The 18,455-nt window shown below is 37.0% G+C and overlaps 1 protein-coding gene across 3 annotated transcripts in view; it reads left to right on the top strand.

Annotated features, from left to right (window-relative positions):
- Positions 1-18,455, top strand: part of SEL1L (SEL1L adaptor subunit of SYVN1 ubiquitin ligase) — a 59,404-nt gene that overhangs the window by 35,670 nt on the left and 5,279 nt on the right. For all 3 annotated transcript variants that reach the window (XM_063089706.1, XM_063089703.1, XM_063089705.1), the window contains 10 exons: positions 3,888-3,944; positions 6,684-6,752; positions 8,158-8,235; positions 9,592-9,654; positions 10,955-11,042; positions 11,364-11,512; positions 12,234-12,399; positions 12,940-13,014; positions 13,749-13,921; positions 17,067-17,195. In XM_063089706.1, coding sequence (XP_062945776.1) covers positions 3,888-3,944; positions 6,684-6,752; positions 8,158-8,235; positions 9,592-9,654; positions 10,955-11,042; positions 11,364-11,512; positions 12,234-12,399; positions 12,940-13,014; positions 13,749-13,921; positions 17,067-17,195 — 1,047 coding nt within the window. The remainder of the gene's footprint in view (positions 1-3,887; positions 3,945-6,683; positions 6,753-8,157; positions 8,236-9,591; positions 9,655-10,954; positions 11,043-11,363; positions 11,513-12,233; positions 12,400-12,939; positions 13,015-13,748; positions 13,922-17,066; positions 17,196-18,455) is intronic.

Raw genomic sequence — 18,455 nt, 5'->3', positions numbered from 1 at the left:
TCAATCTTTTGGAATAGTTTGTAAAGAATCGGTGTCAATTCCTCTTTGAATGTTTGGTAAAATTCTGCTGTGAATCCATCTGGTCCTGGGCTTTTCTTTGTTGGGAGCCTTCTGATAACAGCTTCAATCTCCTTTATTGTTATTGGTCTGTTCAAATTTTCTACGTCTTCACGGTTCAGTTTTGGGAGCTTGTGTGTGTCCAGAAATTTATCCATTTCCTCCAGATTTTCAAATTTGTTGGCGTATAGTTGTTTATAGTAGTCTCGAATGATTCCTTGTATTTCAGATGAATCAGTTGTAATATCGCCTTTTTCATTTCTAATTTTTGTTATTTGAGTCTTCTCTCTTCTTTTTTTTGTTAGCCATGCTAATGGTTTGTCAATTTTATTTATCTTTTCAAAAAACCAACTTTTTGATTCGTTGATCTTTTGAATTGTTTTTTGGTTTTCAATTTCATTGAGTTCTGCTCTGATCTTAATGATTTCTTTCCGTCTGCTAACTTTAGGATTGGATTGTTCTTGTTTTTCTAGTTCTTTAAGGTGAAGTGTTAGGTTGTTCACTTGCCATCTTTCCATTCTTCTGAAGTGAGCATTTAATGCAATAAATTTTCCCCTCAATACTGCTTTTGCAGTATCCCACAGGTTTTGGTATGATGTATCATTGTTTTCATTAGTTTCAATAAACTTTTTGATTTCCTGCTTGATTTCTTCTTGGACCCATATGTCATTAAGTAGAATGCTGTTTAATTTCCATGTGTTTGTATAGTTTCCAGAGTTTTGTTTGTTATTAATTTCTAGTTTTAATCCATTGTGGTCTGAGAAGATACATGGGATAATTCCAATTTTTTTGAATTTATTGAGACTTGATTTGTGACCTAATATGTGATCTATCTTGGAGAATGATCCATGTGCTGATGAGAAGAATGAATATTCTGAGGTTGTTGGGTGGAATGTTCTGTAGATATCTGCCAATTCCAATTGGTCTAGAGTCTTGTTTAGATCTTGTGTTTCTCTACTGATTCTTTGCCTAGATGATCTGTCTAATATTGACAGTGGAGTGTTCAGGTCCCCTGCTATTATGGTATTAGTGTCTATTTCCTTCTTTAGGTCTAATAGAGTTTGTTTTATAAATCTGGCTGCTCCAACATTGGGTGCGTACATATTTATGATTGTTATGTCTTCTTGATGGATCAGTCCTTTTATCATTAAGTAGTGTCCCTCATTGTCTCTTTTTATGGTTTTTAGTTTAAAGTCTATTTTGTCAGATATAAGAATAGCCACTCCAGCTCGTTTTTCTTTTCTGTTTGCATGGTAAATCTTTTTCCATCCTTTCACTCTTAGTCTGTGTGAATCTTTATGGGTGAGGTGGGTCTCTTGTAGGCAGCATATAGTTGGGTCCTGCTTTTTGATCCAGTCAGCCAGTCTGTGTCTTTTAATTGGGGAATTTAAACCTTTAACATTAAGAGTTGTTATTGAAAGGTGTTGATTTATTCTTAGCATTTTATTGGTTGTTTGGTTGTCTTAGGTGTCTTTTGTTCCTTGCTTTCTGATTTACTGTTTGGTTTCTTTGTTTGTTGGTTCCTTAGGTTGTAGATAGTGTTTTTGTTAGCTTGTTTTCTCTTCATGAATGCCATTTTTATTGTACTAGCGGGTTTAGATTTTTCTTGGGTTTTTATGGCAGTGGTAGTTATTTTTCAGGAACCAAACCCAGTACTCCCTTGAGGATTTCTTGTAAGGGTGGTCTTGTGGTAGTGAACTCCCGCAGTTTTTGTTTGTCTGAGAAATATACTATTTGCCCCTCATTTCGGAAGGATAGCCTTGCAGGGTAGAGTATTCTTGGCTGGCAATCTTTGTCTTTTAGTATTTTGAAAATATCATCCCATTCCTTTCTAGCTTTTAGGGTTTGTGATGAAAAGTCTGATGTTAACCTGATTGGGGCTCCCTTATAGGTGACTTGACGCTTCTCTCTTGCAGCTTTTAAGATTCTCTCTTTGTCTCTGAGTTTTGCCAATTTGACTATGACATGTCTTGGAGAAGGCCTTTTTGGGTTGAATACGTTTGGAGATCGTTGAGCTTCCTGGATCTGAAGATCTGTGATTTTTCCTATACCTGGGAAGTTTTCTGCCACTATTTTGTTGAATATGTTTTCAATGGAATCTCCATTTTCCTCCCCTTCTGGAATACCCATGACTCGGACATTTGAGCGCTTGAGGTTGTCTGATATCTCTCTCAGATCTTCCATGTCCTTGATTCTTTTTTCTTTCTTTTTGTCTGCTTGTGTTATTTCAAACAGCCCATCTTCAAGTTCAGAGGTTCTCTCTTCAACTTCGACAAGCCTGCTGGTTAAACTCTCCGTTGTGTTTTTTATTTCGCTGAATAACTTCTTCAGTTCAGCAAGTTCTGCTACATTTTTTTTCAGGACATTGATTTCCTTGTATATTTCCTCTTTCAGATCCTGTATACTTTTCCTCATTTCATCATGATGTCTAGCTGAGTTTTCTTGTATCTCATTCAGTTTCCTTAGAATTATCACTCGAAATTCCTTGTCAGTTATTTCAAGGGCTTCTTGTTCTATAGGATCTAGAGTATGAGATTTATTAACTTTTGGTGGTGTACTTTCTTGATTTTTTGTATTTCTGGTGTCTTTTTTTTGGTGTTTATTCATTGTGGCAGGGGGTTTCACAGTCCACCGGTTTAAGACTAATGACTAACTAGGATGTTGCTGTGGTTGCCAATTTGGTATGGCTCCCGCCGTGACTGCTCAGTTGGCCTCTAGTGTCTTGTGTGTGTGGTTGCCTCGGGTCTTGGGCTTCTCCGGGGATCCACCTTTCTGGTCAGCTTGTACTCTGCTGGGCTGGTGGATCACGTACCACAGGGTGTGTGATCTCTGTTGAGCTTTCACTTTCTGTACAGGACTTCTCCCCGTTCCGTGTGCTCTGGCCCAGGCTGTTAGATCGTGCAGTGGCGACCCCACCGGGTGTGTGGTTTCTGTCGAGTCTCCGCCTCCCTGGCCGCACGTCTCCCCCCTCTGTGCACACTGTGCTGGGCTGGGGCGTGTCTTCTGCACCCCTCGTCTATCAGCTGGGCCTTCAAGACCCTGCTCAGCACCGCCTCGCCCAGGAAGTCTACCAGGTTTCTGCTAGGCACAGACGACCGGTCTCTCTGGGTGCCTTTGTAGCACTGTGTAGATCTTTCTCGGGTCTTGTTCACCTTTGTATCCCCCCAGTATAAACCGAGTCTAGTGCCCGCCTGCAGCCTGCTCTCCGGCAGGTTCAAGCGGACCTGGGAACTCTCCTACCACACTATTCCCAACCAGAAATTCGTTAGGCTTTTTTCCAAACTGGTGGTCGCAGAGATGGTATCTGCCTCCCAGTAACAGGAAGTTTACCGGGCCGGAGTCCAGGGTGTGGTGGAGTGACAGTCGGCCCGCCCGTACTTCCTAGCCCTCCCAAAACTGGTCGGGACGCCCCACACCCCCAGCCCTGCCAGAGAACCGTGGAGGGAGTGGGAGAGGAGGCCGGCCCGCAGGGTCCGGAAAGCCCCGCGCCAGGCCAAGCAAATGGGCTCAGTGATGGCCGAGCAGGGCGGAGCTGCCCGCACCTGGGAAAATGGAGGCAGCACCGGGGTAGTGAGTGGCCTGGTGGTGCAGGGGAGCCGCGTGGGCATCCACCCCCCGAACAGAGCTGTGCCAGGGATCACTCACAGTGCTGTGCCAGGTCGGGCGCTCGCTCTGTCTCTGGTTTGTTGCCTTCCGTGTTCTCGGCGCTGCCGCCTCGGGCTGTTCAGTCGCGGCGCCGCTCGGGCGCTCCCAGGAGTCTTCTTCGGACTGGTTTTAATTATGTACCAGATGCTGCCATTTACTTTTACCTTGTTTTTGTCAATTTTCAGGTTGGTCTGGGACAGCTGCATCTGCATGGAGGGCGTGGAGTGGAACAAAATCATCAGGTAACTACCCTGTCTTAGGGCTTTGCACTTCTCATTGTAGCAAAAAATGATGCTCCAGATATTTCTTGCTGAATCAATGCCAGTATCAAGCTTGTATTACTGAAACACCCAGCACAAATGAGCTTTCAAGAACTAACCAACCCCTGAGGAAGCTGAAGAATGAAAATGTGAATATACCTCAGAGTGATGGTAAAGATTTTATTAATTCTAAAACCTAGTTCTCAATACTGCCCAAAAAATATACAGTCTTGGTTTTCTGTAAGCATGCAGAAAAGTGAGTCTTAAAACACCTGTTAGAGAATATTTTATAGAACTGAGGAATATTTTGTTGTTTGTGAGAAATTAGGAGTATACAGCTATTGCAGTTCGATCCGTATCCAGTCACCAAGTCTTGTCTGCTTTCTGTCTTAAACGTCACTCGTCTTGCCTTTTCATCACTACATCTATCAGTTGTGTGAATCATCTGCCACCTGCATTTCGTAAGAAACAGCCTATCTCTGTAAACCACTCATCTGATCATGTGTTCCCTTGCTTAAAACTTCTGAATAGTCAATAATCTCCAGTAAAGACCATAACATTTAACATGACCTCGAAGGCATTGTGCCACTCTCTGTTTACCTCACCAGCTCCCCGTTCTCTGAGTCATGGGAACACAGACCTTTTCTTGGGTCTTCGAACACAGCAAGAACCTCCCTGTGTCAGGGCTTCACAGTGTTAGTTCCTCAGTCTAGAGTAACTATTACCCACCTACTTTCTTCATGTAGCTAATTCCTATTCATCCTCCAGAACTCAACTGCAACCTATAATATGTCTCCCCCGACCCCTGGCAGGAATAGCTCCTATAGCAGAAGTAGGATTTCTGAAAATCTGTATTCTTTGTGGCCCTGGTCCATTGCAAATTAAGTAATCATGTAATTAAGTTGTTTCCCCTGCTAGAACCTAAAGTCCAAAAGAGCATGAACCATGTCTGCTTGGTTTGTCACTTTATTCCCAGACCCTGACAGTGCCTAGCACATAGTAACTTCTCCATAAACATCAAACTAATAAAACTGTTTTTCTGCCATAATTAACGCTATTCCCTATACCATATCCCATCAACTTTAAGAAGTAGATTCTAACAAAATACGCTTACCACCAAAACTATGCCAGATATCTATAGGGTTTTTTTTATTGTTATCTAGACAGCTTTTGACAGCTTTCGTTGTCCCTAGGTAATTAAAATGTATGTCATTAGGCCAGTGAAGCATCAGATGAGAGAATAGAATCCTGAGTAAGAGTTTGCTACCTACCTTTTTTATAAAAAGATTGGAAATACTCTTGGTGTTAAATGCTGCCTACCAGTGTAGTTGCCTAAAGCAGCCACACCTTGAAAATTATTTCACCAGCTTTGTAGAAGAAAGAAAAGGAGTTCCCATACATAATTGCATTGATTCAGCAAATATTTCAGTACCTACTATGTGTCATTCACTGCATTCAGGATACAGTACTGGACAAAATAGCTTTTGTGTTTGTCTTTAAAGAGCTTCAGTTTAATAGCAGAATTAGATATTTTTTAAATGATCACCCCAACAAGTGCATAATAAATTGTGATCATTGTTACAAAGGAAAATTAAAGGATACAATAATGGTTAATGGGTGGGAGTTACCAGTTGTCAGGGAAGACTTCTCTAAGGAGAAGTGGATGACATTTAAGTTGACACTGGAAGTAAGGTATGTGCTTAGGCCCTGAGACAAGAAGGAACATGGCTGATAAGCCCATAGTGCAGAGAGCAAGGTAAAACAGTGCTGAGATAAGCAGTGCTTATGTGGTCACTTCACACTTCAAGGGGCTACAGCGACCAACATGTTCAGATTTTAAAACGACTTTGGCTGCAGTATAGAGATTGACTTAGAAGACCACAAAAATAAAAGCAGGGAGATAAGGCAGGAGAGTATTCCAGAAGTTCAGATGAGAGATAATATAGCTTGGACTACAGATGTGGTAATGGAAGATAGTGATGGATTCAAGGTGTATTTGGTGGTAAAAAGTAACAGGACTTAGTGATGTATTAGATATGAGAATGAAGGGAGCGGGTACCTTGAGCAACCAATAGATGGTATTGCTATTTAAACTGAGATACTGGAAAAGAAGCAAGCTTTGGTCAAGGAGAGCAGATTTCAAGTACATGTTCAAGCAGTAGTGGATGAGGTGTTCAGAGGTAGTTGAATAGACTGGTTTAGAGATGAAAATAAAAATTTAGGAATTGCCATCATCTGGATGCTGTGTGAAGCCATGGGAGTGGATAAGATTGCTTTGAGACTGTGAAGTGAGAATGGAGACCAAAATTGACCCCTTGTAAAGGTTTCTTAATTTTTTCTTTCTCCCAGATTACTGGGAGAGAGGTAGACAAAAGAAATTAAGCTGCTGTTAGATGTCTTTTAAACCTGATGCTGTCTTTGCCTGTAAATAACAGAAGTCTTCTTAAGTTCTTAAGTTTAGGGAACACAAGAATTCCTTTGTGTCTAAAACTATAAAACAGCTTAATGATAAATGGTACCTTGATGCAGCTGTCTAATGAAATAAAACTTCTGGATGTACTGATTTCTATTTTGAAATGTTGATAACTGGGTGTTCTTATTTTTAAAGCCACTGCAATATAACAAGATTATTTTTAATGTTTCTTAAATAATTCTTTTTGCTAAAAGCCAAGGACAGATTCTACTAAAAATTAATTATTTTAATAAATTCTTTTCTTACAGAGAGCATTTGACTACTTCAATTTAGCAGCTAATGCTGGCAATTCACATGCTATGGCCTTCTTGGGAAAGGTACTGTACATCCTGTGAATGTATTATGTAATAGCAAGAGGTGTTTGCATAGTAAGTACTTATTGTATTCAGGATCTACAATTTACCAAAAATAAATTGGAAATAAAATTTCCAGTGCAAGGATATTTTATTTTGCCTTAAGGTACGTGTTATTCTGAGACATTTTCTTAGAAACTTAAAATAACGTAGCATTTGCTCATCGATATGTTAATTCTCCGTTGAAATTATGTATCATTGTCTGAGCTCCTACTTTTTGTGTATTATATGCAATAATGAGGAAATTATTCTTTGTTCTGTTCAGTTTTTTGCTAAGACTGTGACAATTGCCTACTTCCTTTCTTGTTGAATATAAGTGATTAGAGTTTGTTGAAATCTATCTGCAGACCTAATTGTCTTAAATGTGATAGCCATGACCCACCTTTCAATGCAGTTCTTACCTTGAGCAAGGAAACATTTAAGTCTAGAGACTTAATGATTCCATATGTCATGGAAGAATCTCAAAACTTCCTTTTTTATTATTTTGCAAACGAATACAGTATAAAACAATGGTATTTTCATCTGTAACCAAATCCTAAGGTAAGGAAATTGAGATGGAATCTCTCTCACAGGTTTTTACAAATAGGAAAATCTCCTCAGTATTTGCCTTATGATTACAACTGATTCATTGAGGCCTGGTAACCTTACTTTTAGACATTCCAACCATTATAGCATAGAAATTGGTAGGGCCCCCCTCCCCAATCTATATTTGTTAAGCATTTAAAAACTATTTGTTCCAGCTCTTTTGGTTCTTGCTCTGAATCACTAACTGTCCCTATCTCCAAAAACAATTTTATTTGTTGTTTCCTTAATATATACAAGGATAAAAACACTATTGACCATTCTGTTTCATTTCTTTTCACTTGTTATGTTCCATAGCTGAAACTCTAATTGTTCCGTGTTTAAACCCTTTTAAAATAACCTTTTAGTTCTTTTCCTAAACATAAGACCCACTCTTTATCTTATCCTGGGGAAAGTAGTGGGAGAGGAGAAAGCAAAGTGGATACTGCTAACAGCTCTCCTTTTCCTCCTTCGATCACTGATCTGATCCTAAGCAACTTAGTAAATAACCATTTGACTGCCCCGGGATAGAGCGGGGGAAAAGATTTTTAAGGATTTCTTCTCTTAAAACTGATCTGTGAGCTGATTTTATATATTCATGTTTGCAGATAAGTCATAAATTTGATATGACATCAAATATATGATTTAAAAATATTTGCTTTTAATTCTAAAATATTCTGTGGGGAATTCTAAACTTTGTGGAAAGATTTCATGAGATCTAACAAAAACCAAAATGAGATGAGATAGTAGAAAAATGTAATTGGAGAGAGGGTTACAGCTCTTAATGAAATTGGGGTCTGTTTTCCAGATGTATTCAGAGGGAAGTGATATTGTACCTCAGAGTAATGAGACAGCTCTTCACTACTTTAAGAAAGCTGCTGACATGGTAAGACTTCATGACTCAGTGTATCACAGTGTCCATATTACTAATGTTTCAATAAATAAATTTGTTATATTGAAGGATTAATGATAAACAACTCATGCCAAGAATTATTGAAAGTGCTTAGGTAAAGATGATTCATGTGAATGTATTGACTAGACAAAGCCTTCCCAATAAAAAACAATTTCTTTTAGGGACCAAATTGTTAAATATTAACTCTCTGTTTAAATTTCATTGAGAAGTTTCCTCATCAGGGAAATATTGATTTTAGTAATGGGACTGGGAGTTATATAATCTACCTTTTTGTATGCCAACTTAAAGTTTAAAAGCTTACATATTAGGGTACATAATTTAGACTTTTGTTGGCCCAGAGAAAACTGTTTGAATACTTAAAACCCTGTATGCCTCCAATGCATACACTTACCTCTTTGCCAACTACATGTTACTGTAGTTCCTGTGTCTCAGGAGCGCCTCCCAAAGGAGGGCTGTGACACTTTTTTAAAGATGCCTTCTATTCCGTCTAAGTTCAGGTAAATTCTAGATTTTTTTTCTTTTTGAAAACAATGATTAACTTTGCTCCATGACACTCCAGTAATAGTAAGTACAGTCAGCCCTCCAAATCTGTGAGTTCCACCATCCATGGATTCAACCAACCGCAGATCCAAAATGTTCAGGGAAAAAAAAAAAGGCACTTGTACTGAACATGTACAGATTTTTTTTGTCATTATTCCCTAAACAATTCAGTGTAACAACTATTTACATAGCATTTACATTGTATTAGGTATTATAAGTAATACCTAATACATAGGTTATGTTCAAATACTACACCATTTTATATCAGGAACTTAAGAATCCTCAGAGTTTGGTATACGAGGGAGGTCCTGGAACCAATCTCCCATGGATACCGAGGGATGACTCTATGTCTTCACCACCTGAGAGCAGTATTGCTGTTATTAGGTGATTGTTGACGCTGCCTTGTGACATATTCCTTCTTTATTGGGGTAGGAGGTTACCAATGACAAACTACCCAAAAGTTGTGAACTGCTTTTAATTTTGATGAAATACATTAATCATGTTTTATATCATAAATTCGTTGTACAATTGGTCATAAGGTAAGTCACCAAAATTTAATTCTCAGTAAATTTATTATTTATTTTTTCTCAGCAAATTATCAAAAGTTCCCAAATTTCTAAAAGTCAGTATTATGTTTAGTCTGATAGGAAGGAGAAAGTTTTGTTTTGAATTGAAAAGTACTAAGACATGTTTCAAATATACTTGTAAACAATTTATTTTGTAGTCATTTATTCTTGCCTATTTTTTAATGAATCCTTTCCATTCTTGTCTGACTGCTCTGGTTTGCAGGGCAACCCAGTTGGACAGAGTGGGCTTGGAATGGCTTACCTCTATGGGAGAGGAGTTCAAGTTGTAAGTGTTCAATCTAACATTGACTTTAATAAACTGTCAGTTAGTGAGGTAGGGAAATATTCTTTAACTAGCTTTCAGTCAGTCCAGGTGAAGCTATTTCATTGTAACCAAAGCTAAATCTTTTCCTATTGTCCCTGGGTTTGGCTCACTGCCACCCTGCACCTCACACCCCCCCCGCATCTCAACTGTCTTCTTAGGGTGGCTTCATGTCGAGCACCTTCTACTAAAGGTGTGAAGCTGTTTCTCATTCTTTCATCTATGATATCTACCCTTCCTACTCTTTCCGTTTCTCCAGGACTTAAACATCTCCCTTGCCTACATCTTTACTCAAGCCTAGGAAAATGCTGAGTTCCTGCCATTTAGGAGGGGGAAAGCTTTTGCTCTACCCTGTCCCCTTTGTAGCTACCACCTGTCTTCTCTCCAGCCCTTCAATGCAAAGCCGAGTTTCTTCAAAGAATGAACTTTACTGCTACCGTTTACTCGTTAGTTCTTAGCAGTCAGGCCCCTGCCTCGTGTAACTGCTCTCTCTATTCAGGTCACCAAATACCTCCTGAGTGTCAGTCCAGTTGACATTTTTGGGTTCTGCCTCACTTGAACTCTTTTCCCTGGAGTTCTGTGACTGCAAGTTCTCTTGGTGTTCCTTGGTCGTTGCATCTCACTCTTCTGTGTTACCCCCTCATATCAAATGTCCCTGGATTCTCATTGCTGTTCTCTTCTCTATATGGTCTCTCCAAACAATATGTTCTTTTAATTTAAGCCCAAAACTAGAGCTAGTTTTAAGAGCCTAATCTATAGGTATTCCCTAACAGAAGATCTCATTTTGATTCCATCTACTAAAATTCTGTAGTAATCTTTATTTTAATTTTCCTCTGGATGCATATGACCTCTGACATCTTATGATCATATAATATTTAATAAGGTACACAGGGAAGGAGCAAATAAAGAGAATAATTTTTCTTATTTAATATTAGAAAAGCTGAGGTCTGAAAAGGATTAGTTGGTTAGTAGAAAAGGCTGACTATTTCTTACTTCCTCATCTGGTGTTCTACTAGAGTTTATGCTTTCTGAGAGCAAACACAAATTGTTTCACAAAACTATTTGTTTTTCTTCACAGTCTTAACTATTAATCCTCCTATGACTTAAAGTATATTACCATCTGTAAAATCAGAAAGTAGTCCTTTTAATGGATCTTTAAGAATACCTTTTGTGTGCTTTGTTCATTCCTTTTAATGAATGTATCTTCTAACTTCTGAATATATCAGCCTTTTGAGCTTTCTCGTTTTATCATATTTTTCTATAGAATTATGATCTGGCACTGAAGTATTTCCAGAAAGCTGCTGAACAAGGCTGGGTGGATGGACAACTGCAACTTGGGTCTATGTACTATAGTAAGTAACATTGGAATTAATGATGTATTATAGCAAGATCTAAATTAACCTATTTTCCACTAGATGGCACTATGATGTGGAAATGATTCTAGCGGATTAATGTTCTCCCAATTCAGTGATCTATGCATCTTGTTTTTCATTGTAAATTATATTAATGTATTAATCTATATTAATCAGATTCACATATTTACTGAGTAAGAATCCCGACTTTCATTGGAGTTTTCCTCCTCCTGTGTAAAGGCTTCTCTGATGATTAACTATATCTTATTTAAAGCTATTACTAACCTTTCATGTGATTTTTTTTTTTTTTCCTTCTTACAGACGGCATTGGAGTCAAGAGAGATTATAAACAGGCCTTGAAGTATTTTAATTTGGCTTCTCAGGGAGGCCATATCTTGGCTTTCTATAACTTAGCACAGATGCATGCTAGTGGCACAGGTGTGATGCGATCATGTCACACTGCCGTGGAGGTAAGTTCTTAATTTTTACTAACTTGTATATAGGAAATTGATTTGCCCTGTAGGAAGGTCTGCCCTTTTAATTCTGGTTTTCTTTGCATAATTTCTTCTACAGTAAAAATAGACTCTTGCCTACTAGCACAGATATATACTTGAGGGAAGACTGTAAGGGTCTGTGTATAACTATTGCTCTCCCTAATAGAATCAACATTTATAGAGGCGGATATTGGTGTCTGCATTATCTCTAGCACCTAGGACAGTATCTGATACATAGCATCAAAAAAGTGTATGTTAAATGAATGTTCCAAAGGGAAATGCTGATATCTCCTAATTGGACACTTTCATGTTTAGCTGTCTCATACCTGGCACTTTAGAACAATATTGATAAATGTGTAGCAAAGTTTCTAAATCTCTCTTTGCTTTATTTTCCTCACTTGTAAAATGGGGCTATTAATAGGACTTAACTCATAGGGTGGACCCCTCATGAACCTCTTGAGAGGATTAAGTATATTAATATCTATAATATACATAAATCATTAGAACAGTGCCTTCCCAGAGTAAATGTTTGCTACTGTTTTTATAAATCTGTTGACTTCCAAAGGGTAAGTGAAAGCAAGCTTCCAGAGATTCAGAGAGCAAGCTGAACAATCACATGTAGCCAGAGTGACAAAGTTATTTTCTGGCATATCTCTTATTTTTCTTACTGATTTTTTTTCCTTTCCTCTTCTCACAGTTGTTTAAGAATGTGTGTGAACGAGGCCGTTGGTCTGAGAGGCTTATGACTGCCTATAACAGCTATAAAGACGGCGACTACAATGCCGCAGTGATCCAGTACCTCCTGCTGGCCGAGCAAGGCTATGAAGTGGCACAAAGCAACGCAGCCTTCATTCTCGATCAGAGTAAGGTTCATGTTAGTCCTGCCTTAGGTTTGCAGTACGAGAGTTCACATCAGGTTAACCTGCTTAAAAAGAAAAGCCACCAAGAAACATTCTTTATTGTTGTGGATAGAACTTAACTCATATGCTTAAGTTATTTTACCTCAGATCACTAAGCCATCAAAGTTAGTTTTATAATTATTGAGTTGACAATAAAAATGGATTTGACATTCATCTTAAATTAACTGCTTTCAGTAAATATATTTTCCAAAAAATGGTGGATACAAAAACGCCATTTTCCAACACCGTGTAGATCCCTAGAAGTGTCTCAGTAATTAGTGTTTTTATTGGTACTGTGGAAAGAACATGTTTTAGGAAGTGCCATCCTGAGTCCAGTGATTCCTTTGAGCTCAGTATTTTATTCCAATACTTGTTTAATACTTGTTATATCTAATTCTTGTTTAAATTATGCTCCACATATCCACCCTAGTTTGCAAATGAAGCCTGAAAGTCTAGTGCCTTTCCTTAAATGCCTAATTTTGTATTTCATTTCTTTTCCTGTAGGAGAAGCAACCATTGTAGGTGAGAATGAAACTTATCCCAGAGCTTTGCTACATTGGAACAGGGCTGCCTCTCAAGGTGAGTTGTGAATTCTAGGATAAGAGTTTCACCCAGGGACCTCTCTATATTGTTTTTTATCTCCCATGAACATTAAATCATGTCATTCATCACCTTAAAATTAAGCAGAGATACTGTTGTTTAACTTATTTGTATTAGGGTTGATATAATTTTTTATTCCTAAAATGGTGGTTAAAATGCCAGGGTTTCTAAATTAAATTGCAAAGACTTTGTACTGGACATTTCTGTCATGCTATGATTTACTCTGGTTTCCATTTTGAGGCCAGTATGTTGTGTAAAATGAGAATCAAATAGAAAATAATAGAATATCAGCTCAAAAGATTCCAACTTTTCCCCATATTTTTCTTTTGAATGATTTTTTCTCACACATAGTCCTCTCAACATTGTCTGCCTACCTCTTCTCTAAGCCTAAACAGTGATAAAGCTGAACTATTTTTTTAAATATAAATAACATAATAAAATAGAGCATGATCATTTGAAGAGTATTAGTGAAATAGGGAGAACTACCCATAATGTTTTACTTCTCCCAGACTGTTACAAAGCATTCTGAAGAAGAGCTACACCTCTAGTTTAAATCTTTACTGACTTTATACTTTGGCTAAAGCATTTATTACAGTTTGTGTACAAATTAAAACTCTTTGTTTCACATAAGCATGTTAACAGGAGGAAGAATAACTGTTTGGTCTGTTTTAAACACTATTCATTGACAGTTTTGCATTTAACTTTTGTTTAAGGCTATACTGTGGCTAGAATTAAGCTTGGCGACTACCATTTCTATGGATTTGGCACTGATGTAGATTATGAGACTGCATTTATTCATTATCGTCTGGCATCTGAGCAACAACACAGTGCACAAGCTATGTTTAATCTGGGATATATGCATGAGAAAGGACTGGGCATTAAACAGGTGAGTGTGCCACATTTTAGGTGACTAACTTATGAAATGACTTTTTTTCTTTTTTGGCTGCTGACTGATAGGAGGATTGAACCCTGGACCTTGGCGTTACCAGCACCACACTCTAACCAATTGCAATAATCAGCCAGCCCCATGATTTCTAATATTTCAAAAAACTGCCCTTGCATCTTTCTCATCTTCCCCACACACATGTTAATATCAACACTGTTATGTTTAGGATATTAAGCTGAAGACAGATTCATGAAAACAGAAATTCAGTGCTGCCTCTATCAATAACTCCTTGTTTGAGAAACTGTCCATCTTCAGCCAAACACTGTTGTTTCTAAGTTATTTCAAAATTAAAATATCTAATAGAACATAAACACCAAAATTATTCCACCGTTATCAGTTTTTTAAAAGTATATAAACAAGTTCTTTAATTGAAAATTTGTATCTTTTTCTTTTCTCCTTAAACTTATATTTGCAGCCACTACTTCCATTGAGTTATATACTAATGTAATATTTGTTTGTTTTCTTTTTGGGTGGGTGGAAAGTACAGGGATTGAAACCCTGGACCTTGGTGTTATCAGCACTGAGCTCTAACCAACTAAGCTAATATATGTATTTAATGCTTAGGTCTTTTACTGATTACTCTATCATACTTATCTTAAACAAGCATATAAATTTATTTTTAATTTTGATAAAGTTATACTTTTTGTGTTAATTATTAAAAGTACATCTTTTAATGAGATGGAACATTTTTTTAGAATAAGTTTATGTATCACTGAGTGGATTTAGCCTTGATTGTATTATTTATTTTTATTAATGTATGACTGGAACCTGTTCATGTAAGTATATGAGAATGGAAAGAGTTAATAACAGGGTTACTTAATTTTTAAAACTGCTTTAGAGTTATATACAAAAAATCAGAGTGATATGTCATTAAAAATTACTTTTAGTGGTCCATCTGCTGACAACCTGATTCAGTCACTTTTCAGTTGTCTTGAAAGCAAAGAATTGGAAACCAGTGACTTACAGAAGGATCACTGGAGTAATTCACTTGAGTTTCTGAAAAGAGTACTCAAAAGGCTTTATCAAGCCTTATGAAATGACTATTAATAATACACTTTATTACTCTGTCACTTAGAGACACTTTGTTGACCTCATGTGCCTGTGCACTATATTTTGACAAAATGCTTCTGTGGTCATATTTAGATATTAATTTAATTTTAATTTTAATATGTAAATTTTATATTTAAACTTATCTTAATATGTAGAATATTGATTATTAGTGTTAGGTACTTAAATATAGTTTTATCAAACTCCGGAGCATCAGACTCAGTGCATTCAGTTTCTGGAAGATTTGCCATGTAACATAGTTGTTGAAGCTTCTTCATCGTGAAAGTTGACTTCATTTTGTAATTTAAATGAAGTTCAGTGTGTTTGATAGTAATATAAACATCACATATAAGTTGTGGAATTTATGGGATAAATCTAGTAATAATTTACTGAAAGCTGTCAAGATTAAAATGATGTAGCTCTAGTAAATCTGTTTCTATGTAGGTTATAAAACAAGAAAATTAATGTACTTGTCTTATAATTTGTAATGTAATATAATGTATAGCTAATATTAAAAATTCTTTGAGAATAAAAAATACGATAAAAGGCATAGTAGTCCTTTGATAAGAGTGGGGGGAGGGAACTCATGTTCAGCTTTTGAGAATAATTAAATAATCATGTATAAAAATCAGAATAACTCCATTAGTTTTTATAAGACATGATGATCTTTTCTATTTTTTTTCCTGTTTTTTTAAATGAAAGAGATATTCATACTGCTAAAAATTAATCCATTACTTAGTATAGCTATAAAAATATTTAGTATTAAATAAGATGAGGATTGGGTATAACTGGAAAAAATAGCTCTGGATATGATCATTCTTAACTATCCTATTGAATCTGTTTAATTACCCAGAGTCTGTGTTATCACATAAAGTTTGATCCATGATCTTGAAAAGTATGAGTTATATTTTTTAAAATTATAAACACTAACCATATTGTTACTATTATTTGAAGGTGCTCTTCTTTTTAACTAGTGACATAGCTTAGGGTCAAGTATAAGGAGTAGCTAAAAGTAACTGCTTATATTTAAATATGTAGGGAAAAAAGTCAGTTTGGGGGTTTAGCCTTTCTTTCCCATGTCTCCTGGAATTCTTTCCTAAGAATTTGGTATTCTTTGACAATAGTCAGGGCATGGAAGAAGTGAGGTTTTAAGTGAAAATCGTCACAACTCCCACCATCCTATTCTAACATATATCTGAATTTAAAAGACACCAACCTGGGCCAAAATTAATAATGACTTGTTTCACCCTTTGTAAGAAATATGTCTAAGAGTGAAACAGAAATTGCCCTCTTATGGGTTTATAATTAGTCAATAATACCTTCTCTAAAACAATTATTTCAATGTGTGAAATAATAAAATTTCACACATTGAAATAATTTCACACATTATTTTATGTGGTGACCATTAGAGTTTTACACCCCAAGGCAATACACCTGAGGAAGGGGTGGGACAGTGAGGGGGTGCCTTTCTTTTGTAAAGTGGAGAAAGTTGCTGTGCTCATAGGCGTCTTCTCAAACAGATCCCTTTTAGGAAAAAGCACATATGGAAGTTGGGAAACAGCAGATAGAGTCCCTTGAATTGTGCATGCAAGTACCTCTTGGAAAAATCTTGAGCGTGTCTACCCCAGTCTGAAGATCACTACTTCAAACTGAAACCAGAAATTGCTTACACTGACTGAAGTTTTAAGTAAGAAAAAATTAGCTGAAACTTAGAGGTTGCCCTTGGAAATCTCCAAGTTAACAGTGTGATGTGTAGATAGATGGCTGTATCCAGCATATCTGCACAGCAAATGGGATGTTAAATTGGGGGAAATTAGTTAAGTTTTCTAATTTTTAATTAAATTTTTCAGAATGAAGCAGATAGTTAATTAAAGAAATTTTACCCAAGTAAACCTTGGGTTTTTTTCTTTAGGAGAGGGAAATTCACTTTAAAATGAAAATTTGAATGATAAAATAAATTTTCCTAATATATAAACTAAATAAATATTTTTACTTATTTTGACAAGCAATGAATTTTGGTTTATTACCTGTGTTACAGGATATTCACCTTGCAAAACGTTTTTATGACATGGCAGCTGAAGCCAGCCCAGATGCACAAGTACCAGTCTTCCTAGCACTCTGCAAACTGGGTGTTGTCTATTTCTTGCAGTACATACGGGAAACAAATGTAAGTGGTTCATGCCTCTTTTAATTAAAATACAAATGATGTAACCTTCTCAGTCCTTGAGGTTTGTATTTAAAAAGTTGAGGGGCTTAGGGAGCAATGTCCTGCAAGTGTCAGGTCCCTTCCCTTCTTCCCCCCAGGTGAAGTACCAAAGGACCTCATCAGGTGAGGGGTCATTTAATGCAGTTTTTAGGTCGCATTTGACAGTGGTTCCTAATGCTAAAGGATTTTTCACTGATGCAGATGTTTTCTGGTTCAGGGAAAGCTGAGACTAACTCATGGCAATTTTAACTAAATTCAGTAAACATTAAATCAGATGACTGCCTGGCAATGACTCAAACCAGTCCCTTAAAAAGAAAGAAGGAAAAAAAAAAAAAAGAAGGAGAAGAACCTGATACGCTGGCCAGGCTGTTGTACTTCAGATTCTTCTAATAGTGAAACATGTTAAAAATGCCGCTAGAATTTTCTTCTCTAAAAATAGGTTGAGTCATATAAGTAGGCTAGCGGTAGAACCTAAATAGGAGATGGGTTACCCATTCTCTTCAAACCTACCAACTTTAGTGAACAGTACTTTGTAGGTGCTCTTGGGTTCTGCCAGTTTTACGTTTTGTTTTCAGTATTTGTAATTCCTAATAACGGATTAACTGGTGCAGCACTTAACTCTGAAAGCCCTAAAATGTGCAGAGCCCTTGTTAGGAACAAGAGCTATTTAACTTTAGTTCATTCAGGAACAGAAAAGGGTGATGTTTATACCTGTTGTTAATTTCTTTCAGAACAGGTGGGTGTACTGTTTCAGCATTAGATTCAAGAATGGGCTTTTCTTCATATGTTACACAGACATGAATGTAGTCCATGCTGCTCCAGCATCAATACAGAGAAATGCACTTCTTTCTTTTGCTGCCTTAGCCGGTGTTACTGAGGTCCTCCCTATTCAGGGCTCCAGAGCACTGAGCATGTTGGTCTCTGTCCTCCTGGTTGCCTATATATGTATAATGTCAATTGCTATAATTGCTTGGTAGCATGAGCCAGGGTGTGCTGTGCCTTTTGCCAGCTGAAGTGATGTGTGTTCCTTTAATGAAAAGCCTAATAGTGTGGCAACCTACTGTTTGTCTCAGGACTATTTCAGACCCTTGTCTCCCACAATTTTCATCACTAATAAACTGTTGGTTTCAGTCTAGGATTTGATCTTGCAGTGCACCATACTGAGCATATTATATCTTTCCTATTTTTTCAATACAGAGGTAGAAAGAAGACAATAAAATG

This window comes from Cynocephalus volans, chromosome 3, assembly GCF_027409185.1.
Source record: "Cynocephalus volans isolate mCynVol1 chromosome 3, mCynVol1.pri, whole genome shotgun sequence".
In the NCBI taxonomy this organism is placed as follows: domain Eukaryota; kingdom Metazoa; phylum Chordata; class Mammalia; order Dermoptera; family Cynocephalidae; genus Cynocephalus; species Cynocephalus volans.
This window is presented reverse-complemented; position numbering and strand designations above follow the sequence as displayed.